The 26193-nt window shown below is 46.1% G+C and overlaps 2 protein-coding genes and 1 long non-coding RNA gene across 3 annotated transcripts; 1 reads left to right on the top strand and 2 right to left on the bottom strand.

Moving 5' to 3' along the window:
• Positions 1–8903: 8903 nt before the first annotated feature.
• Positions 8904–9413, bottom strand: LOC139383085 (uncharacterized). Its single transcript, XR_011628690.1, has 2 exons — positions 9375–9413; positions 8904–9276 (listed from the first exon to the last, which is right to left on the bottom strand). It is a non-coding gene; the product is annotated as an uncharacterized lncRNA (long non-coding RNA).
• Positions 9414–11954: 2541 nt separating this feature from the next.
• On the bottom strand, positions 11955–18021 carry LOC139382510 (BUD23 rRNA methyltransferase and ribosome maturation factor). The gene is made up of 12 exons (XM_071126604.1): positions 17866–18021; positions 17589–17626; positions 17297–17392; positions 17093–17175; positions 16841–16937; positions 16564–16660; positions 16408–16458; positions 16039–16124; positions 15441–15486; positions 15296–15357; positions 13206–13295; positions 11955–12786 (listed from the first exon to the last, which is right to left on the bottom strand). The coding sequence occupies exons 1-12, from the start codon at positions 17911–17913 to the stop codon at positions 12732–12734; spliced, it is 849 nt and encodes a 282-aa protein (XP_070982705.1). The 5' UTR covers positions 17914–18021; the 3' UTR covers positions 11955–12731.
• A 314-nt stretch (positions 18022–18335) lies between these two features.
• LOC139382552 (DnaJ (Hsp40) homolog, subfamily C, member 30b) lies at positions 18336–19790 on the top strand. Its single transcript, XM_071126658.1, has one exon. It carries the CDS (start codon positions 18395–18397, stop codon positions 19646–19648), a length of 1254 nt encoding a protein of 417 aa, XP_070982759.1. The 5' UTR covers positions 18336–18394; the 3' UTR covers positions 19649–19790.
• The last annotated feature ends 6403 nt before the right edge of the window (positions 19791–26193 follow it).

Below are 26193 nucleotides of genomic sequence, written 5' to 3'. Positions count from 1 at the left end.
CTGTTTGTAATAGACAGGGCACACTGAGCTCAACACAGAACACCCCTCACCCTGTTGTTAGACAGAACACCCCTCAGCCTGTTGTTATATAGACAGAACACCCCTCAGCCTGTTGTTATATAGACAGAACACCCCTCAGCCTGTTGTTAGACAGACAGAACACCCCTCAGCCTGTTGTTATACAGACAGAACACCCCTCAGCCTGTTGTTATACAGACAGAACACCCCTCAGCCTGTTGCTATATAGACAGAACACCCCTCAGCCTGCTGCTATACAGACAGAACACCCCTCAGCCTGTTGCTATACAGACAGAACACCCCTCAGCCTGTTGTTAGATAGACAGAACACCCCTCAGCCTGTTGTTAGATAGACAGAACACCCCTCAGCCTGTTGTTAGACAGAACACCCCTCAGCCTGTTGTTATATAGACAGAACACCCCTCAGCCTGTTGTTATATAGACAGAACACCCCTCAGCCTGTTGTTATATAGACAGAACACCCCTCAGCCTGTTGTTAGACAGACAGAACACCCCTCAGCCTGTTGTTATACAGACAGAACACCCCTCAGCCTGTTGTTATATAGACAGAACACCCCTCAGCCTGTTGTTATATAGACAGAACACCCCTCAGCCTGTTGTTATATAGACAGAACACCCCTCAGCCTGTTGTTATACAGACAGAACACCCCTCAGCCTGTTGCTATATAGACAGAACACCCCTCAGCCTGTTGCTATACAGACAGAACACCCCTCAGCCTGTTGCTATACAGACAGAACACCACTCAGCCTGTTGTTAGATAGACAGAACACCCCTCAGCCTGTTGTTAGACAGAACACCCCTCAGCCTGTTGTTATATAGACAGAACACCCCTCAGCCTGTTGTTATATAGACAGAACACCCCTCAGCCTGTTGTTATATAGACAGAACACCCCTCAGCCTGTTGTTAGACAGACAGAACACCCCTCAGCCTGTTGTTATACAGACAGAACACCCCTCAGCCTGTTGTTATATAGACAGAACACCCCTCAGCCTGTTGTTATATAGACAGAACACCCCTCAGCCTGTTGCTATACAGACAGAACACCACTCAGCCTGTTGTTAGATAGACAGAACACCCCTCAGCCTGTTGTTAGACAGAACACCCCTCAGCCTGTTGTTAGACAGAACACCCCTCAGCCTGTTGTTATATAGACAGAACACCCCTCAGCCTGTTGTTAGACAGAACACCCCTCAGCCTGTTGTTAGACAGAACACCCCTCAGCCTGTTGTTATATAGACAGAACACCCCTCAGCCTGTTGTTAGACAGAACACCACTCAGCCTGTTGTTATATAGACAGAACACCCCTCAGCCTGTTGTTATATAGACAGAACACCCCTCAGCCTGTTGTTAGACAGACAGAACACCCCTCAGCCTGTTGTTAGATAGACAGAACACCCCTCAGCCCTCACAAGGAGGTGTATCACAACACACACGCTCAAATACATACACCGGCGGAGAGAAATCATTTTAGTGTATAACTTTTACAAACCACCAACGAGATGAGTTTATAGCCTAATCCTCCCCTGACACAGCCCTAACACACCGGCCCAATCCCAAGTCAACCCCTAAGCCTTAAACCATATGCACTTGTTGTAAGCAATATGGTAATAACTCCACCTTGCCCTATGATAGGCTAAGTGGCCGTTTCACCATTTTACTTACACCAATCATATCCTCTCAGATCTTCACAAGTGAGTAGGGTTCAGAGGTCCATTTGAGATTGGGCCTGAGAGACACTTCTTCCTCTACGGACAGTTCAATCAAACCCAAGCAGCAGCAATACACCCTGGCTTCCATTACCACAGCACATCAAGTGATTTATCCCTCAGTCAATGTGTTTCCCAATGAGCTTGTGCTCTTCTCTCTCTCTGTCGCCGTCTGAAACGTTTTGTCTAGTTCTGTTTAATTTGCGGTTGGTCCCTGAGTACGCTTTTTAAAAAAACTTTTTTTTTTTTTTTACAACGTTCTCCGGAGGTTGTGTCATGGTCTCTTAGAGGTTTTGTCTCGTTCCTGGTTGGTCCCGGGACGTCACCTGATGGTCGTAAAGAAACCCCCCCCCCCCCCTCCCCTAGTTTCATTACACGTCATCTCTTGTTTCTGTTGCCATGCCAATCAAGGTTTGTTTGTCTTTTGGCAATGCAAGGGACACACCCTCACACATTGCTTTCAACATAGTGTTTTCAACTTCAATATTTGACACACTTTGACATACGTGATTTACAATTGACATAGCAATAGCTTGTTTCTTTGTTATAGGTGTCGAAAACGTCGGAGAAGTGGTTTATCCATACATCTCCATTTTGGATAGATTGCTCTTTGTGTTGTTGTTTATTCAGTATTTCACAGAAGTGTGACTTGATATTCTGGAATCTTCCATCTCTCTAGCTAGTTGCCTGAGAGGGGTGCGTACTGGCAGCAGAGAAGTCAGACGCGGGAGAGCAAAAACTGTGTTTCCACCGCGCCTTACGGTCAGATGCCGAGCAGTTGCCTGAGAGGGGTGCGTACTGGCAGCAGAGAAGTCAGACGCGGAAGAGCAAAAACTGTGTTTCCAACGGCGCAGCTTAATAACTAAAAACCAACCGGAAAACCGCACACCAGGACAGACGTGAACAAACACTTACAAATAAACAATTACCGACAAGGACATGAGGGGGAACAGAGGGTTAAATACACAACATGTAATAGATGAAAATTGAACCAGGTGTGATGGAAGACAAGACAAAACAAATGGAAAATGAAAAGTGGATCAGCGATGGCTAGAAGGTCGGTGACTTCGACCGCCGCCCGAACAAGGAGAGGGACCAACTTCAGCGGAAGTTGTGATATTGCCAGACCAGGCGGTGATGCAACCAGTCAGGATGCTCTCGATGGTGCAGCTGTATAAATCCTTTTGAGGCTCTGGGGATCCACGCCAAATCTTTTCAGTCTCCTGGGGGGGGGGGGGGAGGCTTTGTCCTCTTCACGACTGTTTTGGTGTGTTTGGACCATGTTAGTGTAACAGTATAGACTTTACGTCCGTCCCCTCGCCCCGGGCGCGAACCAGGGACGCTCTGCACACATCAACAGTCACCCTTGAAGCATCGTTAGCCATCGTTCCACAAAAGCCGCGGCCCTTGCAGAGCAAGATGGAACCACTACTTCAAGGTCTCAGAGCAAGTGACGTCACCGACTGAAACGCCACTAGCGCGCACCACCGCTAACTAGCTAGCCATTTCACATCGGCTACATTAGTTTGTTGGTGATGTGGACGCCAAGGAACTTGAAGCTCTCAACCTGCTCCACTACAGCCCCTTCGATGTTAATGGGGGCCTGTTCGGTCCTCCTTTTCCTGTAGTCCACAATCATCTCCTTTGTCTTGCTCACATTGAGGGCGAGGTTGTTGTTCTGGCACCACACTGCCGGGGTCTCTGACCTCTAACCTGTTGGTTCATGTCATTCTGATCTTCCTGCTTGGGATTTGAACTCACAACCTCTTGGTTAATTCTGATCTTCCATGCCATGTCATTAATATCATGTCTGTATTAATGACTGCCTTCACCAGCCTATTGAACTTCCTGCCTGTTCCTACACTGTCAACTTCAAAGTAAACCTCAGGTCGGTTAAAATAACACTAAAGAGAAAGGATTATATGTATCATAGTGACTCAGGAGTAACATTACAAATAGAATAACCCCACCAACATTAGACAACTATACTGAAAAGCAAAACTCAAATTGCTGAAATAAGTACTGTAAAACTTAAATGAATAGCCTGATTTGCTTAAATCACTGATTATTTTATTAGGCAAGTCAGTTAAGAACAAATTCTTATTTTACAATGACGGCCTAGGAACAGTGGGTTAACTGGTCTAGGAACAGTTGGTAAACTGGTCTAGGAACAGTGGGTTAACTGGTCTAGGAACAGTGGGTTAACTGGTCTAGGAACAGTGGGTTAACTACCTTGTTCAGGGGAAGAATGACAGATTTGTACCTTGTCAGCTCGGAGGATTCGATCTTGCAACCTTTCGGTTACTAGTCCAATGCTCTAACCACTAGGCTACCTGCCTCTAACCACTAGGGTACCTGCCTCTAACCACTAGGCTACCTGCCTCTAACCACTAGGCTACCTGCCTCTAACCACTAGGCTACCTGCCTCTAACCACTAGGCTACCTGCCTCTAACCACTAGGCTACCTGCCTCTAACCACTAGGGTACCTGCCTCTAACCACTAGGGTACCTGCCTCTAACCACTAGGGTACCTGCCTCTAACCACTAGGGTACCTGCCTCTAACCACTAGGGCACCTGCCTCTAACCACTAGGGTACCTGCCTCTAACCACTAGGGTACCTGCCTCTAACCACTAGGCTACCTACCTCTAACCACTAGGCTACCTGCCTCTAACCACTAGGCTACCTGCCTCTAACCACTAGGCTACCTGCCTCTAACCACTAGGCTACCTGCCTCTAACCACTAGGCTACCTGCCTCTAACCACTAGGCTACCTGCCTCTAACCACTAGGCTACCTGCCTCTAACCACTAGGCTACCTGCCTCTAACCACTAGGCTACCTGCCTGTAACCACTAGGGTACCTGCCTCTAACCACTAGGGTACCTGCCTCTAACCACTAGGGTACCTGCCTCTAACCACTAGGGTACCTGCCTCTAACCACTAGGGTACCTGCCTCTAACCACTAGGGTACCTGCCTCTAACCACTAGGGTACCTGCCTCTAACCACTAGGGTACCCTGCCACCTCTTATTTTCATCCATGTCCACAATGTACACAGCCTTCGCTTATTTGCATAGTTAATTGTTTTATGGAAAATTCCACCCCAAAAACAATATTTTGTTATTTGTTTCAGTAGTCCAAAAATCAATACAGCAGGTATGATGCATTTTGCATTAGGAGTAACCTGTACGTTGATAGATTTTGTGGAGAACTTGTTCTGCCCCTTGAACAAGGCAGTTAACCCACTGTTCCTAGACCGTCATTGAAAATAAGAATTTGTTCTTAACTGACTTGCCGGGTTAAATAAATTAAAAAAATAGCAGCAGATATGATTAGATTGATCTCATACAACTGTACGACAGTTTAGCCCTGCTATATAGCAATAGTTTATAAAGGAATATAGCATATAAACTTAATCAATATGCATCTTACCTTTCAATTGTTCCATTGGAAGAAAGGTCCCAGAATTGATGGAATCTTATTTCTGGATCGTTGGGGCTTCTTTGTGGATGAGGTGAAAAGTGTCCTCTTTTAAAAGGGGATTTTGGCATCATTAGGTGGTCCACACACACGTTTGGGGACGGTATATTTATCTACAACTATGGTTTTGGAAGTCGGTATGGTCGGTATGGTTGTAAATCATATGGCCATCTAAAAACAATATGTTCCCAATATATTATGTGTGAATCTAAACTAACACCATCTCCCCTTAACTAACCCATCTCCCCTTAACTAACCCCATCTCCCCTTAACTAACCCCATCTCCCCTTAACTAACCCATCTCCCCTTAACTAAACCCATCTCCCCTTAACTAACCCATATCCCCTTAACTAACCCATATCCCCTTAACTAACCCCATCTCCCCTTAACTAACCCATCTCCCCTTAACTAACCCATCTCCCCTTAACTAACCCCATCTCCCCTTAACTAACCCCATCTCCCCTTAACTAACCCCATCTCCCCTTAACTAAACCCATCTCCCCTTAACTAACCCATCTCCCCTTAACTAACCCATCTCCCCTTAACTAAGGCATGCAGCCAAACCAAGACCCTGTAATTCCATGAGGTAATGCAGCCCTCTCTGCACAGAACCCTGTTTAGGCTGGTGTGTATGTGTGTGTGATAGAGAGTAAGACACAGTATAGGAGAGTGTGAGAGAGCGAGCGACATAATTGAATACACTTGTAGAATCGTAAGGATAGTTTTTACAAATCCATGCGAGCATGTGTGGATATTGATTATTATAAAGTTTTAAAAAAAGCATCTCTTGAAACCCTCTGTGGCATGATGGGTCCCCTGTGTAAACATAGCTGCCTAAATATCTGCACCCCTGTTCTGGACCCTGGATAGACAGAGACGGGTAGCCTAGCGTTTAAGAGAGTTGGGCCAGTAACTGGAAGGTTGCTGGTTCCAATCCCGAGCAGACTATGTGAAAAATCTGTCGATATGTCCTTGAGCAAGGTAATAAACCCTAATTGTTCTGGTAAGTCACTCTGTATAAGATGGAGAAAAAAAACATGCAGTCCACTTCCCGAAAACACATTAAGCACATCGAACCAATTTACCATTACCTGCAGGAACGAATTTGAAAAACAAAAAAACAAAAAAACGTGTCAGAACACTTTATACTCCCCTTAACTAACCCATCTCCCCTTAACTAACCCCATCTCCCCTTAACTAACCCCATCTCCCCTTAACTAACCCCATCTCCCCTTAACTAACCCCATCTCCCCTTAACTAACCCCATCTCCCCTTAACTAACCCCATCTCCCCTTAACTAACCCCTCCCCTTATCCCCATCTCCCCTTAACTAACCCCATCTCCCCTTAACTAACCCCATCTCCCCTTAACTAACCCCATCTCCCCTTAACTAACCCATCTCCCCCCTTAACTAACCCCATCTCCCCCTTAACTAACCCCATCTCCCCTTAACTACCCCATCTCCCCTTAACTCCCCATCCCCCTTAACTACCCCATCTCCCCTTAACTAACTAACCCCCATCTCCCAACTAACCCCATCTCCCTTAACTAACCCCATCTCCCCTTAACTAACCCCATCTCCCCTTAACTAACCCCATCTCCCCTTAACTAACCCCATCTCCCCTTAACTAACCCATCTCCCCTTAACTAACCCATCTCCCCTTAACTAACCCCATCTCCCCTTAACTAACCCCCCTTATCTCCCCTTAACTAACCCCATCTCCCCTTAACTAACCCCATCTCCCCTTAACTAACCCCCCTTAACTAACCCCATCTCCCCTTAACTAACCCCATCTCCCCTTAACTAACCGCATCTCCCCTTAACTAACCCCATCTCCCCTTATAACCGCATCTCCCCTTAACTCCCCTTAACTAACCCCATCTCCCCTTAACTAACCCCATCTCCCCTTAACTAACCCCATCTCCCCTTAACTAACCCCATCTCCCCTTAACTAACCCCATCCCCATCTCCCCTTAACTAACCCCATCTCCCCTTAACTAACCCCATCTCCCCTTAACTAACCCCATCTCCCCTTAACTAACCCCATCTCCCCTTAACTAACCCCATCTCCCCTTAACTAACCCCATCTCCCCTTAACTAACCCCATCTCCCCTTAACTAACCCCATCTCCACTTAACTAACCCCATCTCCCCTTAACTAACCCCATCTCCACTTAACTAACCCCATCTCCCCTTAACTAACCCCATCTCCCCTTAACTAACCCCATCTCCCCTTAACTAACCCCATCTCCCCTTAACTAACCCATCTCCCCTTAACTAACCCATCTCCCCTTAACTAACCCCATCTCCCCTTAACTAACCCCATCTCCCCTTAACTAACCCCATCTCCCCTTAACTACCCCATCTCCCCTTAACTAACCCCATCTCCCCTTAACTAACCCCATCTCCCCTTAACTACCCCCATCTCCACTTAACTAACCCCATCTCCCCTTAACTAACCCCATCTCCCCTTAACTAACCCCATCTCCCCTTAACTAACCGCATCTCCCCTTAACTAACCCCATCTCCCCTTAACTAACCGCATCTCCCCTTAACTAACCCCATCTCCCCTTAACTAACCCCATCTCCCCTTAACTAACCCCATCTCCCCTTAACTAACCCCATCTCCCCTTAACTAACCCATCTCCCCTTAACTAACCCCATCTCCCCTTAACTACCCCATCTCCCCTTAACTAACCCCATCTCCCCTTAACTAACCCCATCTCCCCTTAACTACCCCATCTCCCCTTAACTAACCCCATCTCCCCTTAACTAACCCCATCTCCACTTAACTAACCCCATCTCCCCTTAACTAACCCCATCTCCACTTAACTAACCCCATCTCCCCTTAACTAACCCCATCTCCCCTTAACTAACCCCATCTCCCCTTAACTAACCCCATCTCCCCTTAACTAACCCCATCTCCCCTTAACTAACCCCATCTCCCCTTAACTAACCCCATCTCCCCTTAACTAACCCCATCTCCACTTAACTAACCCCATCTCCCCTTAACTACCCCATCTCCCCTTAACTAACCCCATCTCCCCTTAACTAACCCCATCTCCCCTTAACTACCCCCATCTCCCCTTAACTACCCCATCTCCCCTTAACTAACCCCATCTCCCCTTAACTAAACCCATCTCCCCTTAACTAACCCATCTCCCCTTAACTAACCCATCTCCCCTTAACTAACCCCATCTCCCCTTAACTAACCCCATCTCCCCTTAACTAACCCCATCTCCCCTTAACTAACCCCATCTCCCCTTAACTAACCCCATCTCCCCTTAACTAAACCCATCTCCCCTTAACTAACCCCATCTCCCCTTAACTAACCCCATCTCCCCTTAACTAACCCCATCTCCCCTTAACTAACCCCATCTCCCCTTAACTAACCCCATCTCCCCTTAACTAACCCCATCTCCCCTTAACTAACCCCATCTCCCCTTAACTAACCCCATCTCCCCTTAACTAACCCCATCTCCCCTTAACTAACCCCATCTCCCCTTAACTAACCCCATTTAGCTTGATTGAATTGGGCACACACCAAAACTGGGGACTTGTGATTCGGCCTTGTACACGAGTACGTATGGACTGGATCTCATTAAGTCCACAGATTTAAATCTTCAGCAACGTAGCCAGGCAACGGTGTTCCACTAAGCACATTCTCCACCAAACATAAACCCAGGTGAATCTTATTCCATCCTGTCAAACTGAACACAGGTACGTGTAAATATCTTCATGGTTGAATCTTCCAGCTAGAACACGTAAACCAATAGATGCATCCCTCATATGAACAACCGCCCGACTCGAAGACGGGCGCCACAAAGGAAACCATATAAGAAGGGCAGCGTACACCGTGAATCAAAGCCATGGTTTTCAGGCTTCAAGGCAGGTCCTACAGGCACACCTGGACTACTGTTCAGTCGTGTGGTCAGGTCCTACAGGCCCTTAGTTTTGTCACACCTGGACTACTGTTCAGTCGTGTGGTCAGGTCCTACAGGCACACCTGGACTACTGTTCAGTCGTGTGGTCAGGTCCTACAGGCACACCTGGATACTGTTCAGTCGTGTGGTCAGGTCCTACAGGCCCTTAGTTTTGTCACACCTGGACTACTGTTCAGTCGTGTGGTCAGGTCCTACAGGCACACCTGGACTACTGTTCAGTAGTGTGGTCAGGTCCTACAGGCCCTTAGTTTTGTCACACCTGGACTACTGTTCAGTCGTGTGGTCAGGTGCCACAAAGAGGGACTTAGGAAAATTACAATTGGCTCAGAACAGGGCAGCACGGCTGGCCCTCGGATCTACACAGAGAGCTAACATTAATAATATGCATGTCAATCTCTCCTGGCTCAAAGTGGAGACGATATTGACTTCATCATGTTGAATGCACCGAGCTGTCAGTTTAAACTACAAGCCCATAACTCTGACACCCGTCCATACCCCACAACACACGCCACCAGAGGTCTCTTCACAGTCCCCAAGTCCAGAACAGACTACGGGAGGTGCACAGTACTACATAGAGCCATGACTACATGATGTTCCACATCAAGTAACTCGTGCAAACAGTAAAATTAGATTTAAATTAGGTAGAAAAATACACCTTATGGAACAGCGGGGTGAAGACACACAAACACATGATAACATACACACAGGACAACATACACAAAGCTGGCATCAAGGCAAAGGGTGGCTATTTGAAGAATATCAACTATAAAAACATATTTAGATTTATTTAACACTTTTTTTTTGGTTACTACATGATCCCATATGTGTTATTTCATAGTTTTAATGTCTTCGCTATTATTCTACAACGTAGAAAATAGTAAAAAATAAAGAAAAACCCTTGAATGAGTAGGTGTTCTAAAACCTTTGACCGGTAGTGTACATACTACCTCAATTACCTCGACTAACCTGTACCCCCTGTATATAGTCTCATTACTAACCTGTACCCCTGTATATAGTCTCATTACTAACCTGTGCCCCTGTATATAGTCTCATTACTAACCTGTAGCCCTGTATATAGTCTCATTACTAACCTGTACCCATGTATATAGTCTCATTACTAACCTGTACCCCCTGTATATATCCTCATTACTAACCTGTACCCCCTGTATATATCCTCATTACTAACCTGTACCCCCTGTATTTAGTCTCATTACTAACCTGTACCCCTGTATATAGTCTCATTACTAACCTGCACCCATGTATATAGTCTCATTACTAACCTGTACCCCCTGTATATAGTCTCATTACTAACCTGTACCCCCTGTATTTAGTCTCATTACTAACCTGTACCCCTGTATATAGTCTCATTACTAACCTGTACCCCCTGTATATATCCTCATTACTAACCTGTACCCCCTGTATTTAGTCTCATTACTAACCTGTACCCCTGTATATAGTCTCATTACTAACCTGCACCCATGTATATAGTCTCATTACTAACCTGTACCCCCTGTATATAGTCTCATTACTAACCTGTACCCCTGTATATAGTCTCATTACTAACCTGTACCCCTGTATATAGTCTCATTACTAACCTGTACCCCCTGTATATAGTCTCATTACTAACCTGTACCCCTGTATATAGTCTCATTACTAACCTGTACCCCCTGTATATAGTCTCATTACTAACCTGTACCCCCTGCATATAGTCTCATTACTAACCTGTACCCCTGTATATAGTCTCATTACTAACCTGTACCCCCTGTATATAGTCTCATTACTAACCTGTACCCCTGTATATAGTCTCATTACTAACCTGTACCCCCTGTATATAGTCTCATTACTAACCTGTACCCCTGTATATAGTCTCATTACTAACCTGTACCCCCTGTATATAGTCTCATTACTAACCTGTACCCCCTGTATATAGTCTCATTACTAACCTGTACCCCTGTATATAGTCTCATTACTAACCTGTACCCCCTGTATATAGTCTCATTACTAACCTGTACCCCCTGTATATAGTCTCATTACTAATCTGTACCCCCTGTATATAGTCTCATTACTAACCTGTACCCCCTGTATATAGTCTCATTACTAACCTGTACCCCTGTATATAGTCTCATTACTAACCTGTACCCCTGTATATAGTCTCATTACTAACCTGTACCCCTGTATATAGTCTCATTACTAACCTGTGCCCCTGTATATAGTCTCATTACTAACCTGTAACCCCTGTATATAGTCTCATTACTAACCTGTACCCCTGTATATAGTCTCATTACTAACCTGTACCCCTGTATATAGTCTCATTACTAAACTGTACCCCCTGTATATAGTCTCATTACTAACCTGTACCCCCTGTATATAGTCTCATTACTAACCTGTACCCCCTGTATATAGTCTCATTACTAACCTGTACCCCCTGTATATAGTCTCATTACTAACCTGTACCCCCTGTATATAGTCTCATTACTAACCTGTACCCCTGTATATAGTCTCATTACTAACCTGTACCCCTGTATATAGTCTCATTACTAACCTGTACCCCTGTATATAGTCTCATTACTAACCTGTACCCCTGTATATAGTCTCATTACTAACCTGTACCCCTGTATATAGTCTCATTACTAACCTGTACCCCTGTATATAGTCTCATTACTAACCTGTACCCCTGTATATAGTCTCATTACTAACCTGTACCCCCTGTATATAGTCTCATTACTAACCTGTACCCCTGTATATAGTCTCATTATTGTTGCTTTTTATTATATATATATATATATATATATACACATATATATTTTACTTCAGTTAATTTAGAACAGGAAGCATAGAAATAGTGCATATAAAACACATCTACAACTTCTTATTTCTGTCCAGAGGATAGGGGGCCATGTCCTAGAGGGGCCAGTTTCTGTCCAGAGGATAGTGGGCCATGTCCTAGAGGGGGGCCAGTTTCTGTCCAGAGGATAGGGGGCCATGTCCTAGAGAGGGGCCAGTTTCTGTCCAGAGGATAGGGGTCCATGTCCTAGAGAGGGGCCAGTTTCTGTCCAGAGGATAGGGGGCCATGTCCTAGAGAGGGGCCAGTTTCTGTCCAGAGGATTGGGACCACAACCAGATAAGCATTAGATTGGTGGCCAGTCACTGTTTAGCTATAACTTTCCTCACTCCTCATGCTCCAGTGGCACATGACACCAAAAGGAGTGGAAAGTACAGAAACGAGCCCCTCTCTAGGAATGTTATAGCTAAACAAAGCCTAGCAACCAGTCTAGGTAACCACAGCAACTGGCATTCAACGGCGTGGGTGGGAATCGCATTCTCAAATTTATATGAATTAATTTCCAATCCACTGATAGAGACAACTCCTGGAAGAAAACAACCGTCAACTTCTAAAATGGGAAGAAAAAAAAAGATTTTAATCCACCCGTTTTTAAGTGAGTAGGATTGATTTGAAAGTTTAAATCTTGCCGGTCACGGCTCCTCTGGTCACACAGGAAGGACAGTAGTACTCCATGAGTGTGAACCTCCGGGCTGGAACACACAGGACTGACTGGGGTTTAAAAGTGAGGCCTTCTCTGCCGGGCAGTGTACTTTGTGTCAGCTCGGACTTCCCTGGAAAACAGAACACACCACAGAGAGGGAAGACTGTAAGAGACCAGCCTTTCTGTTACAGAGCCTGATGACTTCCTTCAAATGGGGTTGTAAACTATATGAACATCATAATGTTAACCTGTACAGGATCAGGATCCAATGAGCCCAATGAGAGAGTAGCCAGGATCCCTGCCCAATGAGACAGAGTAGCCAGGATCCCTGCCCAAATGAGACAGAGTAGCCAGGATCCCTGCCCAATGAGACAGAGTAGCCAGGATCCCTGCCCAAAATGAGACAGAGTAGCCAGGATCCCTGCCCAAATGAGACAGAGTAGCCAGGATCCCTGCCCAAATGAGACAGAGTAGCTAGGATCCCTGCCCAATGAGACAGAGTAGCCAGGATCCCTGCCCAAATGAGAGAGTAGGCAGAGGGGTACATACCTGCCCTGTCTTCTCCTCCTCTCCTTCTTCTCTAGGACCCAGTCTTTTCCCTTCTTTGCAGACTTGCCCTTCATGTTCCTAAAGCGAGATCTTTACAAAAGACAAAACAGGAAATGACCACCAGTAGACACAGGAAGGGATTGAGACACCTTCGCTCTAAACAACCTGTAGCTATGTTTTTACATATTTCATCTTCAACTCGGCTCCGTGTCTTCTCTGACAGATGTGATCAGTGTCATTGTAAAGGACGTCACACTGCTTGCTAAGCCATTTCCTCCTGATTCGGCTCATACCAAGGCTCCAACCCAGGACCTCTGTCTCGCAAACACACAGGATCACACCCACTAACTTCTTGATGACTGGGGGGGCAGTATTGAGTAGGTTGGATGAATAATGTGCCCAGAGTAAACCTGGTACTCAGCCATAAAAGCTAGAATATGCATATAATTAGTATATTTGGATAGAAAACACTGAAGTTTCTAAAACTGTTTGAATGATGTCTGTGAGTATAACAGAACTCATACGGCAGGCGAAAACCTGAGAAGAAGTCCAACCAGGAAGTGGGAAATCTGAGGTTTGTGGATTTTCAACTCCGCCCCTATTGAAGATACAGTGGGATATTGGTCATGTTGCACTTCCCAAGGCTTCCACTAGATGTCAACAGTCTTTAGAAACTTGTTTGAGGCTTCTACTGTAAAGGAGGGGCTCATAAGGGCTGTTTGAGTCAGTGGTCTGGCAGAGTGCCACAGGCTCGTGACGTGCGGTCATGAGAGAGTTAGCTCGCTTTCCATTGCATTTCTGAAGACAAAAGGAATTCTCCGGTTGGAACATTATTGAAGATTTATGTTAAAAACATCCTAAAGATTGATTCTATACATCGTTTGACATGTTTCTACGGACTGTAACAGAACTTTTTGCCACTTCGTCTGCTCCTAGTGAACGCGCTTCGTAACTTTGGATTTGTTTACAAAACGCGCTAACAAAAGTAGCTATTTGGACATAAAGGATGGACATTATCGAACATTTATTGTGGAACTGGGATTCCTGGGAGTGCATTCTGATGAAGATCATCAAAAGTAAGTTCATATTTATAATGCTATTTCTGACTAATGTTGACTACACAACATGGCGGATATTTCTTTGGCTGCTTTGGGCTCTGACCGCCGTACTCAGATTATTGCATGGTGTGCTTTTTCCGTAAAGTTTTTTTGAAATCTGACACAGCGGTTGCATTAAAGAGAGGTTTATCTAAAGTTCCATGTATAATAGTTGTATCTTTTATCAATGTTTATTATGAGTGTTTCTGTAAATTGATGTGGCTCTCTGCAAAACCACTGCATGTTTTGGAACTACTGAACATAACACTTCAAAGTAAAATTAGATTTTCGGATATAAATATGCACTTTATCGAACAAAACATACATGTATTGCGTAACATGATGTCCTATGAGTGTCATCTGATGAAGATCAAAGGTTAGTGATTATATTTCTGCTTTTTGTGACTTCTATCTTTGGCTGGAAAAATGGCTGTGTTTTTCTGTGACTTGGTGGTGACCTAACACAATCATTTGTGGTGCTTTTGCTGTAAAGCCTTTTTGAAATCAGACACTGATGGCTGGATTAACGATAATTTTATCTTTAAAATGGTGTAAAATACTTGTATGCTTGAGGAATTTTAATTATGAGATTTTTTGTTGTTTTGAATTTGGCGCCCTGCACTTTCACTGGCTGTTGGCGGGGTGGGACTCTACCGTCCCTAATATCCCAGAGAGGTTAAGTGTCTTACTCGAGACACAGAAAAACTATTTGGACGAGCAAGTGGACACACTTCAGGCTGAGTTTCCCATATCTCCATCTGCTACATCACGTGATGTCAGAGGGCGGAAAAGCTGCCCGGGCAGTAACTGTAGTCAGGCAGGAAGACAACCCTCTGTCTCTCTGGGAGATGAGCCTGGCCTGACGACAAGACCTGTCCAAATGCCATCTACCCCAACTATGTTAATGCATTGATTAATGAGTCTTCTCATTAGCATAAATGGTGGTAAACAATCACTACAACACTTCTAAAGTTGAGGATGTTATTTCTTTACCTCTGTCCTGTGAATTGGACTTGATTTGGGACGTCCCTGTCCACTGTCTCTGACACTAGCCCCTGAAACACAGGGACCACAAACCATCAGCGTTCAGCATTCAAGACAACAGTCTCTACAAATGAGCCCTTATTCTTTTCCTCACCTTGGGTAGGGTTCCTGAAAACCCAGCGAACAGACACAGGAAGAACCTGATGGGGGAAGAAAAAAAATCAGAGAAGAATGTCAGTTTTAGTCATTTAGCAGCCACTCTGATCCAGAGAGACTTACAGTTAAGAGCATTCATCTTAAAGTAACTAGGTGGGGACAACCACGTATCACAGTCATAGTAAGTAAAACCATCCCTCAATAAAGTAGTTCCCTAGCAGTCAGTAGTGTGAGTGTGAGTGCCAGAAAGACATGGGTTTGTGTGTGTGTTTCTAGTATGACCACCAACTGATGACCATAGAAATAGAATCTGACATCATTGACTCATTATGACATCATTGACTCATTATGACATATTTATGCCATCATTGACTCATTATGATATCATTATGCCATCATTGACTCATTATGATATCATTATGCCATCATTGACTCATTACGATATCATTATGCCATCATTGACATCATTATGCCATCATTATCTCATTATGACATCACTGACTTAACCGGAGAGGCCCATTCTATTGGTTAAATTTGTATGGTGACTACCAAACCAGGTTGGGCCGCTGGGCGGCAGGGGGGGCGGGGAGACTCACTTTTTGGCCTTGGTGCTGTTAGGATAGTCCACCACCATGCCTCCACTGAAGCCTGCCTTCATGGCCTGGGATGTAATCAGTTCCAGCTGCACACAGTCAAGTCTATTATTCATTTGCACAGCACAGACTGAAACACTGAAACGCTGGCTGGTTCACCTCTCAATGTTAACAATAGTAAAATATTAAAGTAACAAAGGTGTCATAAAATAGAACATTTAGTATGAATATATATAGAAGGAAGACAGTCAACAACAGTACACAGATGAAAAGAGCAACTACAGGTCAGGAGTGGTCAACCAGGTGTCACGGAGTGTGTCGGCATGTTTCTGTGGAGATTAACTTTAATAAAAAAATTTCATATCACTGTACCTGCTCAGAGTTCTCTGGGTAAAGCTGAAACACTGCACGGGCTCCTCTTGACTAAAAAGATACGGGACAATAACACAAGTAGTCAGATTGGACAGAGGTCCCTAGGGATCTCACCAGGAAGGCGTTAGATTGGACAGAGGTCACTAGGGATCTCACCAGGGAGGAGTAGAGTGTACTGAAGAAGGTGTAGAGCCTCTTGGGGGGGCTGTGAGTCTTTTTGTCAGCATTGCAGAGCCACTGGAGAGCAGAAATACTGAGGGATGAGACAAAGAGAGGTAGGGGAGGACACAGACACAGGTGATAGGTAGAAAGAGAAGGATGGAGACAGACAGAAGGAGACATTACTAACTCAGTCTTGACAAGTCCATCAATAGTAATTTCTCAGCAGAGAACTCAGGTCTCTCTTAGAGGACAGGAAGGACAAACTCTTTACCTGATGCAGCCATCAAAGGTCCCAGGCCTGAAGGGCAATCCCTCCCCCATATCCCCCAACACAAGGTCTCCCTCCACCTCCCGATCCAGCGCTACATCTAGAGACAAGGACACAGCACTGGTCAACAGCGGAGCACAACAAACAAATATTGACTGCTGTATTTCAGGTTGCTGATCCATCTCTAAATATGAAAGCAATATTTTTTGCGCCAGGAATGACACCAATGGCTGACGCCCACTCAACCACACTCACCCAACATGGCTGTGCTGATGTCCACTCCAACCCAGAAATGTCCCTCCTCTGACAGGTAGTCCCCACTTAGCCCGGAGCCACACCTGATGGGACAAGTTATAAAGACACATTCAGTCTAAAGTAGTTTTGATGTTGTTTTGTTCTCCTACCCAGACTCATTACATTAACGAGAGCCCTCAGCAGTCCCCTGGCTTGTACACATACCCTACATCGAGCAGGAAACAGGGCTGGTCCTCAGGCAGGTTCAGCAGCTCCACAGCTCTCTCAGACATCTGGCTCTGGATCTCAATCATCCGAGAACTGGAAATCCACGAGGAAATTATTGAACAGTTGATTACTTAGCTACCCTTGAATCATATTACATTCTACTGTCTCAAAGAGATTGCATCAAGGACAGCCTCTGGTCAGTATGTAAATGGTAAAAATGCAACGATTTGTATTCAAACGATTCGTATTATGCAGCCCATTGGAGGTCATTATCAAACCCCGAACTCACTTCTGAGAATATTTCTTGGCCTCCTCTTCGTTATAGAACTGCAGAACGAGCAGAAATCAAAACACAAGAAGTTAAGTGCTACGTGCAGGTAAACACAAGATGTGTCGCGGAAATGTTGTCCACATAATGAAGTAAACATAACTAGTCACTTGCTAGGTAGGTATTTTGGAACAGATCACTAGCTAACTAACTTAGCAAACGTGTGTTTTCTTACAGTAAATGCGGCTAACGTTAGCTAGCTCTCGTCTGTCTTAAAAAACAAACACATCATACTAACAATTTCAGGCGGAGCCATATGCTCGGGTCTTCGACAACTTGAGGCCATGTCTAATTTTGTTTCCTACAAGATTTCTACGAATGATCGATTTAAACCAAAAAACCTTAAACGTTTTTATGATGTCTGGCTACAGCTGAGGCTCCACATGTGAGTGTGACGTGGAATTTCAGCGACAAGGAAAGGGGCACGTAATTTAAAGAGACAGCCGCGTAGTTGGGGAAAAACAATACTATTAGAAACGACTTCAACAACCAAAACGGCATTTTGAATGAAATGCATATCTAAACACAATTTTAAAGCATACGAAAAATTAATTTGCACAAGACCATCACATCAGAGAGGAAGAGGCGATAATTGAGAACGTTCAAACCCCAATTCCTCGTATATGATTGGATGACAGAATACGTTTTGTGACCACATCCCATTTACATATTCTCTCATTGGTCTGCTATACATTTTACCGGATCCCACCCCTGTCTTCTCGTTTCTGTCATTTCTCCATGGCCGCTGTACCTGCTGCTACGGGAGAATGGCGGAGGTCAGTCGGAGATTGGGGAGCGGAGTTTACAGATTTTCAGCTATCAGAAACGCACCGACTCACTCCATCCCCTGCGCCGAAGATCGACCACACGAAACGATGTCAGTAGCAGCAGCAACCTCTATAATTGGAGCCAGAACCTTTAAAGCCAAGGTAACCGGACAAGGGATTTACGAATGTCACCCGGTGTCAACAAGGGACAGTCAGGCGAGTTCCTGGGAACCTGAACGTAACAACCTCAAAGAGAATGCACAGGAATGCACGGAGACAGAACACATTCATCAAATACTTTCTAGGCTAAAACATGAGAACAGACTGGGGTATGGGACATTACTTTGGTCAAGTAGTGATTTGCTTTTATTAGACATTAATGCTAAACCCGCTATCATATTAGCAACTGTTCAGGATAGTGAGCTCAGACGGTCACCATTGTACCTGTGGCCCAGTGTACAGCCTCTGTCCAAGGGTAACCTAGTAACAGTGCACAGGATGATGTGTTGGAATAGCAGAGGTGTTGTCATGGCCACCTTACACCCTGAAATCTTTGGGTCACCTCAGCAGCTCCAAGCATTCAGCACGGTCATGCTGGCAGAGCAGCAATCAGGCCGGTTTCGACCTCACCCAGAGGTCCTGTACTCCACCAGGACTTACAGCTGGAGGAGCAAAAACAACCAGTCAGACTTCCCGCCTCTTCACAGGAGCAGAACGGCCTACTACGACATCCTCCGAGTGTCCCCAAGCGCCACCCAATCCCAAATAAAAACAGCATATTACAAACAGTCGTTCATCTACCACCCAGACAAGAACCCCGACAACGAGGAAGCCACCCAGCGTTTCTCTGAGATCACCGAGGCCTATAGCGTGCTGGGGAGCATGGCCCTGAGGAGGAAGTACGACCGCGGCATCCTCAGTGGGTCAGACATCCGGGGGGCAGGGAGACCCTCGGACCGGGAGGCCACCTCCAGCAACAGAGCCTCTGGCCCACAGCAGCATCAACAACAGCAGAGAACCCGACGGTTCTCCAACGTTGGAGGGAAGGCCATGTTTGACTTTGATGCCTTCTTCCAGGCTCACTATGGAGAGCAGCTGCAAAGGGAGAAGGAGCTGAGGGCCAGAAGGGCCCAGTACCAGCAGAAACAGCAGCAGGATTATAAGCAGTGGAAGCTGGGGAAGATGTTGGAGATTACTGTAGGGGTACTGCTGGCCATGGGAGGAGTCATCTTCTTCAGTATCACCAGGTCCTGAAATAGAAATAAACCAATCTGTCCCTACCTACCTGTTGATGTTCTGTCTTTGTGAAACACTTCAAGCAACCACTTGTCCAATGTTTCAATTTCTCTCTCTTCCCAGGTTATTTTCACAATAAACCGTTGACTTTCAACAAGAATAGCAGACAGTGATGTCGTTAATGGACCCTACTCTCCACAGTGTCATTATCAGGACTGGTACCAGACTTTAGCCTACTTCCTTTCTACACAAGTGATTATAGCCACACATGCATGGCCGAGCTCTTCTAAAAACTCAAAAACGACAGTTGTTTTATACAGAGATGATTTAGTTAGTTAAGTAGGATCCCCATTAGCTGTTGCACATGCAGCAGCTCCTCTTCCTGGGGTCCACACATTTACATGGAGCTTTTAGTGATTTAGCAGACTCTCCTATCCAGAGTGACTCACAGCAGTACATTCACCTTAAGATAGCTAGGTGGGACAATGACATGTCACAGGCATAGTAAGTACACGTTTCCTCAATGAAGTAGGAGGTGGTGGGGGGTTTATTTACAATACTCTGAAGTGGTAGGGTTTCAGGTGCTTTCGGAAAATGGGCAGGGACTCTGCTGTCCTAGCTTCAGGGGGAAGATGGGCAGGGACTCTACTGTCCTAGCTTCAGGGGAAAGATGGGCAGGGACTCTACTGTCCTAGCTTCAGGGGGAAGATGGACAGGGACTCTGCTGTCCTACCTTCAGGGGGAAGATGGGAAGGGACTGCTGTCCTAGCATCAGGGGAAGATGGGGAGGGACTCTACTGTCCTAGCTTCAGGGGGAAGATGGGCAGGGACTCTACTGTCCTAGCATCAGGGGGAAGATGGGCAGGGACTCTGCTGTCCTAGCTTCAGGGGGAAGATGGACAGGGACTCTGCTGTCCTAGTTTCAGGGGGAAGATGGGAAGGGACTGCTGTCCTAGCATCAGGGGAAGATGGGGAGGGACTCTACTGTCCTAGCTTCAGGGGGAAGATGGGCAGGGACTCTACTGTCCTAGCATCAGGGGGAAGATGGGGATGGGACTCTACTGTCCTAGCATCAGGGGGAAGATGGGAAGGGACTCTGCTGTCCTAGCTTCAGGGGGAAGATGGGAAGGGACTCTACTGTCCTAGCTTCAGGGGGAAGATGGACAGGGACTCTACTGTCCTAGCATCAGGGGAAGATGGGAAGGGACTCTGCTATCCTAGCTTCAGGGGAAGATGGGAAGGGACTGCTGTCCTAGCTTCAGGGGAAGATGGACAGGGACTCTACTGTCCTAGCTTCAGGGGAAGATGGGAAGGGACTCTGCTATCCTAGCTTCAGGGGAAGATGGGAAGGGACTGCTGTCCTAGCTTCAGGGGAAGATGGACAGGGACTCTACTGTCCTAGCTTCAGGGAGAAGATGGACAGGGACTCTACTGTCCTAGCATCAGGGGAAGATGGGAAGGGACTCTGCTATCCTAGCTTCAGGGGAAGATGGTTCTACATTGGGGCGCCAGGACAGAGAAGAGCCTGGACTGAGCTGCAAAACACAAAACATAAAATACATGACAGAGTACAGAACATTTACTTTATATACAAGAACAACAAGATGATAATAATACATTGAATATAAAATAGTAAATTATAATGTTTCTAGAGATCTGGGAGGATGACGTCATCCCTGTTTCTATTGGTTCAGTCAGATACAGCCTGAGACTCAGCACTGGTTTAGAATAGAACTATTGTACAGTTTGGCCAGGGACTACAGTGTTGTAAGGACTGTGGAATATACAGTAGGTCATTTCTATTTTATTTATTTATTTAACCTCTGTAGTAGTACTGTAGTCTGTACCTCTGTAGTAGTACTGTAGTCTGTACCTCTGTAGTAGTACTGTAGTCTGTACCTCTGTAGTAGTACTGTAGTCTCTACCTCTGTAGTAGTACTGTAGTCTCTACCTCTGTAGTAGTACACTAGTCTCTACCTCTGTAGTAGTACTGTAGTCTCTACCTCTGTAGTAGTACACTAGTCTCTACCTCTGTAGTAGTACTGTAGTCTGTACCTCTGTAGTAGTACTGTAGTCTGTACCTCTGTAGTAGTACTGTAGTCTGTACCTCTGTAGTAGTACTGTAGTCTGTACCTCTGTAGTAGTACTGTAGTCTGTACCTCTGTAGTAGTACACTAGTCTCTACCTCTGTAGTAGTACACTAGTCTCTACCTCTGTGGTAGTACACTAGTCTCTACCTCTGTAGTAGTACAGTAGTATCTGAAATGCAGAGGAGGCTTCTGAGGGGAGGACGGCTCATAATAACGTCTGGAATGGAGTCTGTGGAATGGTATCAACCACATGAAAACCATGGAAACCATGTATTTAGTACCATTCCACTCGTTCCGCTCCAGCCATTACCACGAGCCCATCCTCCCCAATTAACGTGCCACCAACCTCCTGTGCTGAAATCACAGACAAGTGTATGCTGGGATGTTATTACTGTGAGGTGGCAGGTTCCCTAGTGGTTAGAGCATTGGACCAGTAACCCAAAGGTTGCTGGATCGAATCCCTGAGCTGAAAAGGTTAAAACAATATATATATATCTGTCATTTTACCCTGTGAATAAGGCAGTTAACCCACTGTTCCCCTGAATAAGGCAGTTAACCCACTGTTCCCCTGAACAAGGCAGTTAACCCACTGTTCCCCTGAACAAGGCAGTTAACCCACTGTTCCCCTGAACAAGGCAGTTAACCCACTGTTCCCCTGAACAAGGCAGTTAACCCACTGTTCCCCGGTAGGCCATCATTGTAAATAAGAATTAGTTCTTGCCTGGTTGCCTGGTTAAATAAAATGTGAAATACAATAGGCCTAGAAGACCAGTCAATAAGCATATATTTTGTCCACTAGAGGGCTCTGTTCTCTATCAGTTCAAAAAACAAGCCTTTTCTCATGGATTTTTACTGAGTAGTGTTCAAATCAACATGTTGTGTTGTGATATAAGGGGATTGGTGCTAGATCAAATGTCCCGTGGGTTACTTAGAAACAGAAGACATGACAGGGCCGTTGAAAGAGTTTGCTCACGTGTTTTATTCACAGAAATATATAAAAGGACTCCGTGAAGTACATCACTTTGTACAAAATTTCACAGACTCTTCAAAACTCAGCCGGACAACAGAAAACCACCAGCATTAAGAGGAAACCAGTCCGTCACTAGCCTCTTGATATGTGAACAAGTCTGCTGTGACTCGCCGGTGACACCGAGAACAACGGAGAATGACGTCAAATTTTAAACTCGATAGGAAACAGTCACGTACAACGGGCTGAGGAATACTCTTGAAAAATACGATTTGAATTGTACCTGCTGTCAGTCAGACTATAGGGAAACGGGCGTCGTCGCCATAACGACCACGCTAGACAGGACAGGAAGTACAGCGTTTTCTAATTACAAAATGCTATTTCAATAACAACCTATTGTCGATTCAGCCTCCGGGGGGGAGGGGGGGAAACTACCACCAGACCATCTGAACAGTTCTAGGTCCCTCCCACTAGAGTTCACCAGCAGGTCGCACACACAACAAGGCAGCGGTGCCGTTGCGTAGCACCAAGTCCCCCAAACTACGGTCGTCAAGTCCCCCAAACTACGGTCGTCAAGTCCCCCAAACTACGGTCGTCAAGTCCCCCAAACTACGGTCGTCAAGTCCCCCAAACTACGGTCGTCAAGTCCCCCAAACTATGTTCGTCAAGTCCCCCAAACTACGGTCGTCAAGTCCCCCAAACTACGGTCGTCAAGTCCCCCAAACTACGGTCGTCAAGTCCCACAAACTACGGTCGTCAAGTCCCCCAAACTACGGTCGTCAAGTCCCCCAAACTACGGTCGTCAAGTCCCCCAAACTATGTTTCTCAAGTCCCCCAAACTACGTTCGCCAAGTCCCCCAAACTACGTTCGTCAAGTCCCCCAAACTACGGTCGTCAAGTCCCCCAAACTACGGTCGTCAAGTCCCACAAACTACGGTCGTCAAGTGCCCCAAACTACGGTCGTCAAGTCCCCCAAACTACGGTCGTCAAGTCCCCCAAACTACGGTCGTCAAGTCCCCCAAACTACGGTCGTCAAGTCCCCCAAACTACGGTCGTCAAGTCCCCCAAACTACGGTCGTCAAGTCCCCCAAACTATGTTCGTCAAGTCCCCCAAACTACGGTCGTCAAGTCCCCCAAACTACGGTCGTCAAGTCCCCCAAACTACGGTCGTCAAGTCCCCCAAACTACGGTCGTCAAGTCCCCCAAACTACGGTCGTCAAGTCCCCCAAACTACGGTCGTCAAGTCCCCCAAACTATGTTCGTCAAGTCCCCCAAACTACATTCGCCAAGTCCCCCAAACTACGTTCGTCAAGTCCCCCAAACTATGTTCATCAAGTCCCCCAAACTACGATTGTCAAGTCCCCCAAACTACGGTCGTCAAGTGCCCCAAACTACGTTCGCCAAGTCCCCCAATCTACGGTCGCCAAGTCCCCCAAACTACGGTCGTCAAGTCCCCCAAACTACGGTCACCAAGTCCCCCAAACTACGGTCGCCAAGTGCCCCAAACTACGGTCGTCAAGTGCCCCAAACTACGGTCGTCAAGTCCCCCAAACTACAGTCGTCAAGTCCCCCAAACTACGGTCGTCAAGTCCCCCAAACTATGTTCATCAAGTCCCCCAAACTATGTTCATCAAGTCCCCCAACCATCTCACAAAGAGGAAGTCCAGGACCAGGTTCAGGAAACACAACTGTAGCACATCAAACATCACAAACATCCGTCTTCAGGCTGTACATCACATCAGATATTAGTCAAACCCATAGAGGTCACCTAGAACAACCCTCCCTCCCCTCAGGTTCTGTTGTTTTCATACTGTAGCTTACAACTATAACTGCCATAGATGTTTATATCACCATCGCTTGGCTCTCAGACGGTTGTCTTGTAGGCGCTTGCCATCGTATAGGGGCTCCTGAGTGGTGCAGCGGTCTAAGACACTGCCCCAGTGCAAGAGGCAACCAGTCCCTGGTTCGAATCCATGCTACATCACATCTGACTGCGATCGGGAGTCCCATAGGTCGGCCCACAATTGGCCCAGCGTTGTCCAGGTTTAGCCGGGGTAGGGCCGTCATTGTAAATAAGAATTTGTTCTTAACTGACTTGCCTAGTTAAATAAAACATAAAATAAAAAAATACAATACAGCACTTATGTCCAATTTATATTCTGCATTGTCCCCAAAACAACAGTCTATATACGCCTGGAAGCAAAACATGGCCTGGTTTCTTCCTAGGTTCTGGTCTTTCTAGGGAGCCTCTACACCTGCATTGCTTGCTGTTTGGGGTTTTAGGCTGGGTTTCTGTACAGCACTTTGAGATATCAGCTGATGTACGAAGGGCTATATAAATACATTTGATTTGATTTGATTATTATGCATTGAATTTGACTGGATTACAGGAGCAGCCTTCGCTGTGAAACTGTTGCCAGCTGCACCTTGTTGATATGTGACTGGATTACAGGAGCAGCCTTCGCTGTGAAACTGTTGCCAGCTGCACCTTGTTGATATGTGACTGGATTACAGGAGCAGCCTTCGCTGTGAAACTGTTGCCAGCTGCACCTTGTTGATATGTGACTGGATTACAGGAGCAGCCTTCGATGGGAAACTGTTGCCAGCTGCACCTTGTTGATATGTGACTGGATTACAGGAGCAGCCTTCGCTGTGAAACTGTTGCCAGCTGCACCTTGTTGATATGTGACTGGATTACAGGAGCAGCCTTCGCTGTGAACCTGTTGCCAGCTGCACCTTGTTGATATGTGACTGGATTACAGGAGCAGCCTTCGCTGTGAAACTGTTGCCAGCTGCACCTTGTTGATATGTGACTGGATTACAGGAGCAGCCTTCGCTGTGAAACTGTTGCCAGCTGCACCTTGTTGATATGTGACTGGATTACAGGAGCAGCCTTCGATGGGAAACTGTTGCCAGCTGCACCTTGTTGATATGTGACTGGATTACAGGAGCAGCCTTCGCTGTGAAACTGTTGCCAGCTGCACCTTGTTGATATGTGACTGGATTACAGGAGCAGCCTTCGCTGTGAACCTGTTGCCAGCTGCACCTTGTTGATATGTGACTGGATTACAGGAGCAGCCTTCGCTGTGAAACTGTTGCCAGCTGCACCTTGTTGATATGTGACTGGATTACAGGAGCAGCCTTCGCTGTGAAACTGTTGCCAGCTGCACCTTGTTGATATGTGACTGGATTACAGGAGCAGCCTTCGATGGGAAACTGTTGCCAGCTGCACCTTGTTGATATGTGACTGGATTACAGGAGCAGCCTTCGCTGTGAAACTGTTGCCAGCTGCACCTTGTTGATATGTGACTGGATTACAGGAGCAGCCTTCGATGGGAAACTGTTGCCAGATGCACCTTGTTGATATGTGACTGGATTACAGGAGCAGCCTTCGATGTGAAACTGTTGCCAGCTGCACCTTGTTGATATGTGACTGGATTACAGGAGCAGCCTTCGCTGTGAAACTGTTGCCAGCTGCACCTTGTTGATATGTGACTGGATTACAG

This window comes from Oncorhynchus clarkii, chromosome 24 (assembly GCF_045791955.1).
Source record: "Oncorhynchus clarkii lewisi isolate Uvic-CL-2024 chromosome 24, UVic_Ocla_1.0, whole genome shotgun sequence".
NCBI classification, from domain to species: Eukaryota; Metazoa; Chordata; class Actinopteri; order Salmoniformes; family Salmonidae; genus Oncorhynchus; species Oncorhynchus clarkii.
Note: the sequence above shows the minus strand (reverse complement) of the source record. Positions and strands in the feature narration are given on the sequence as shown.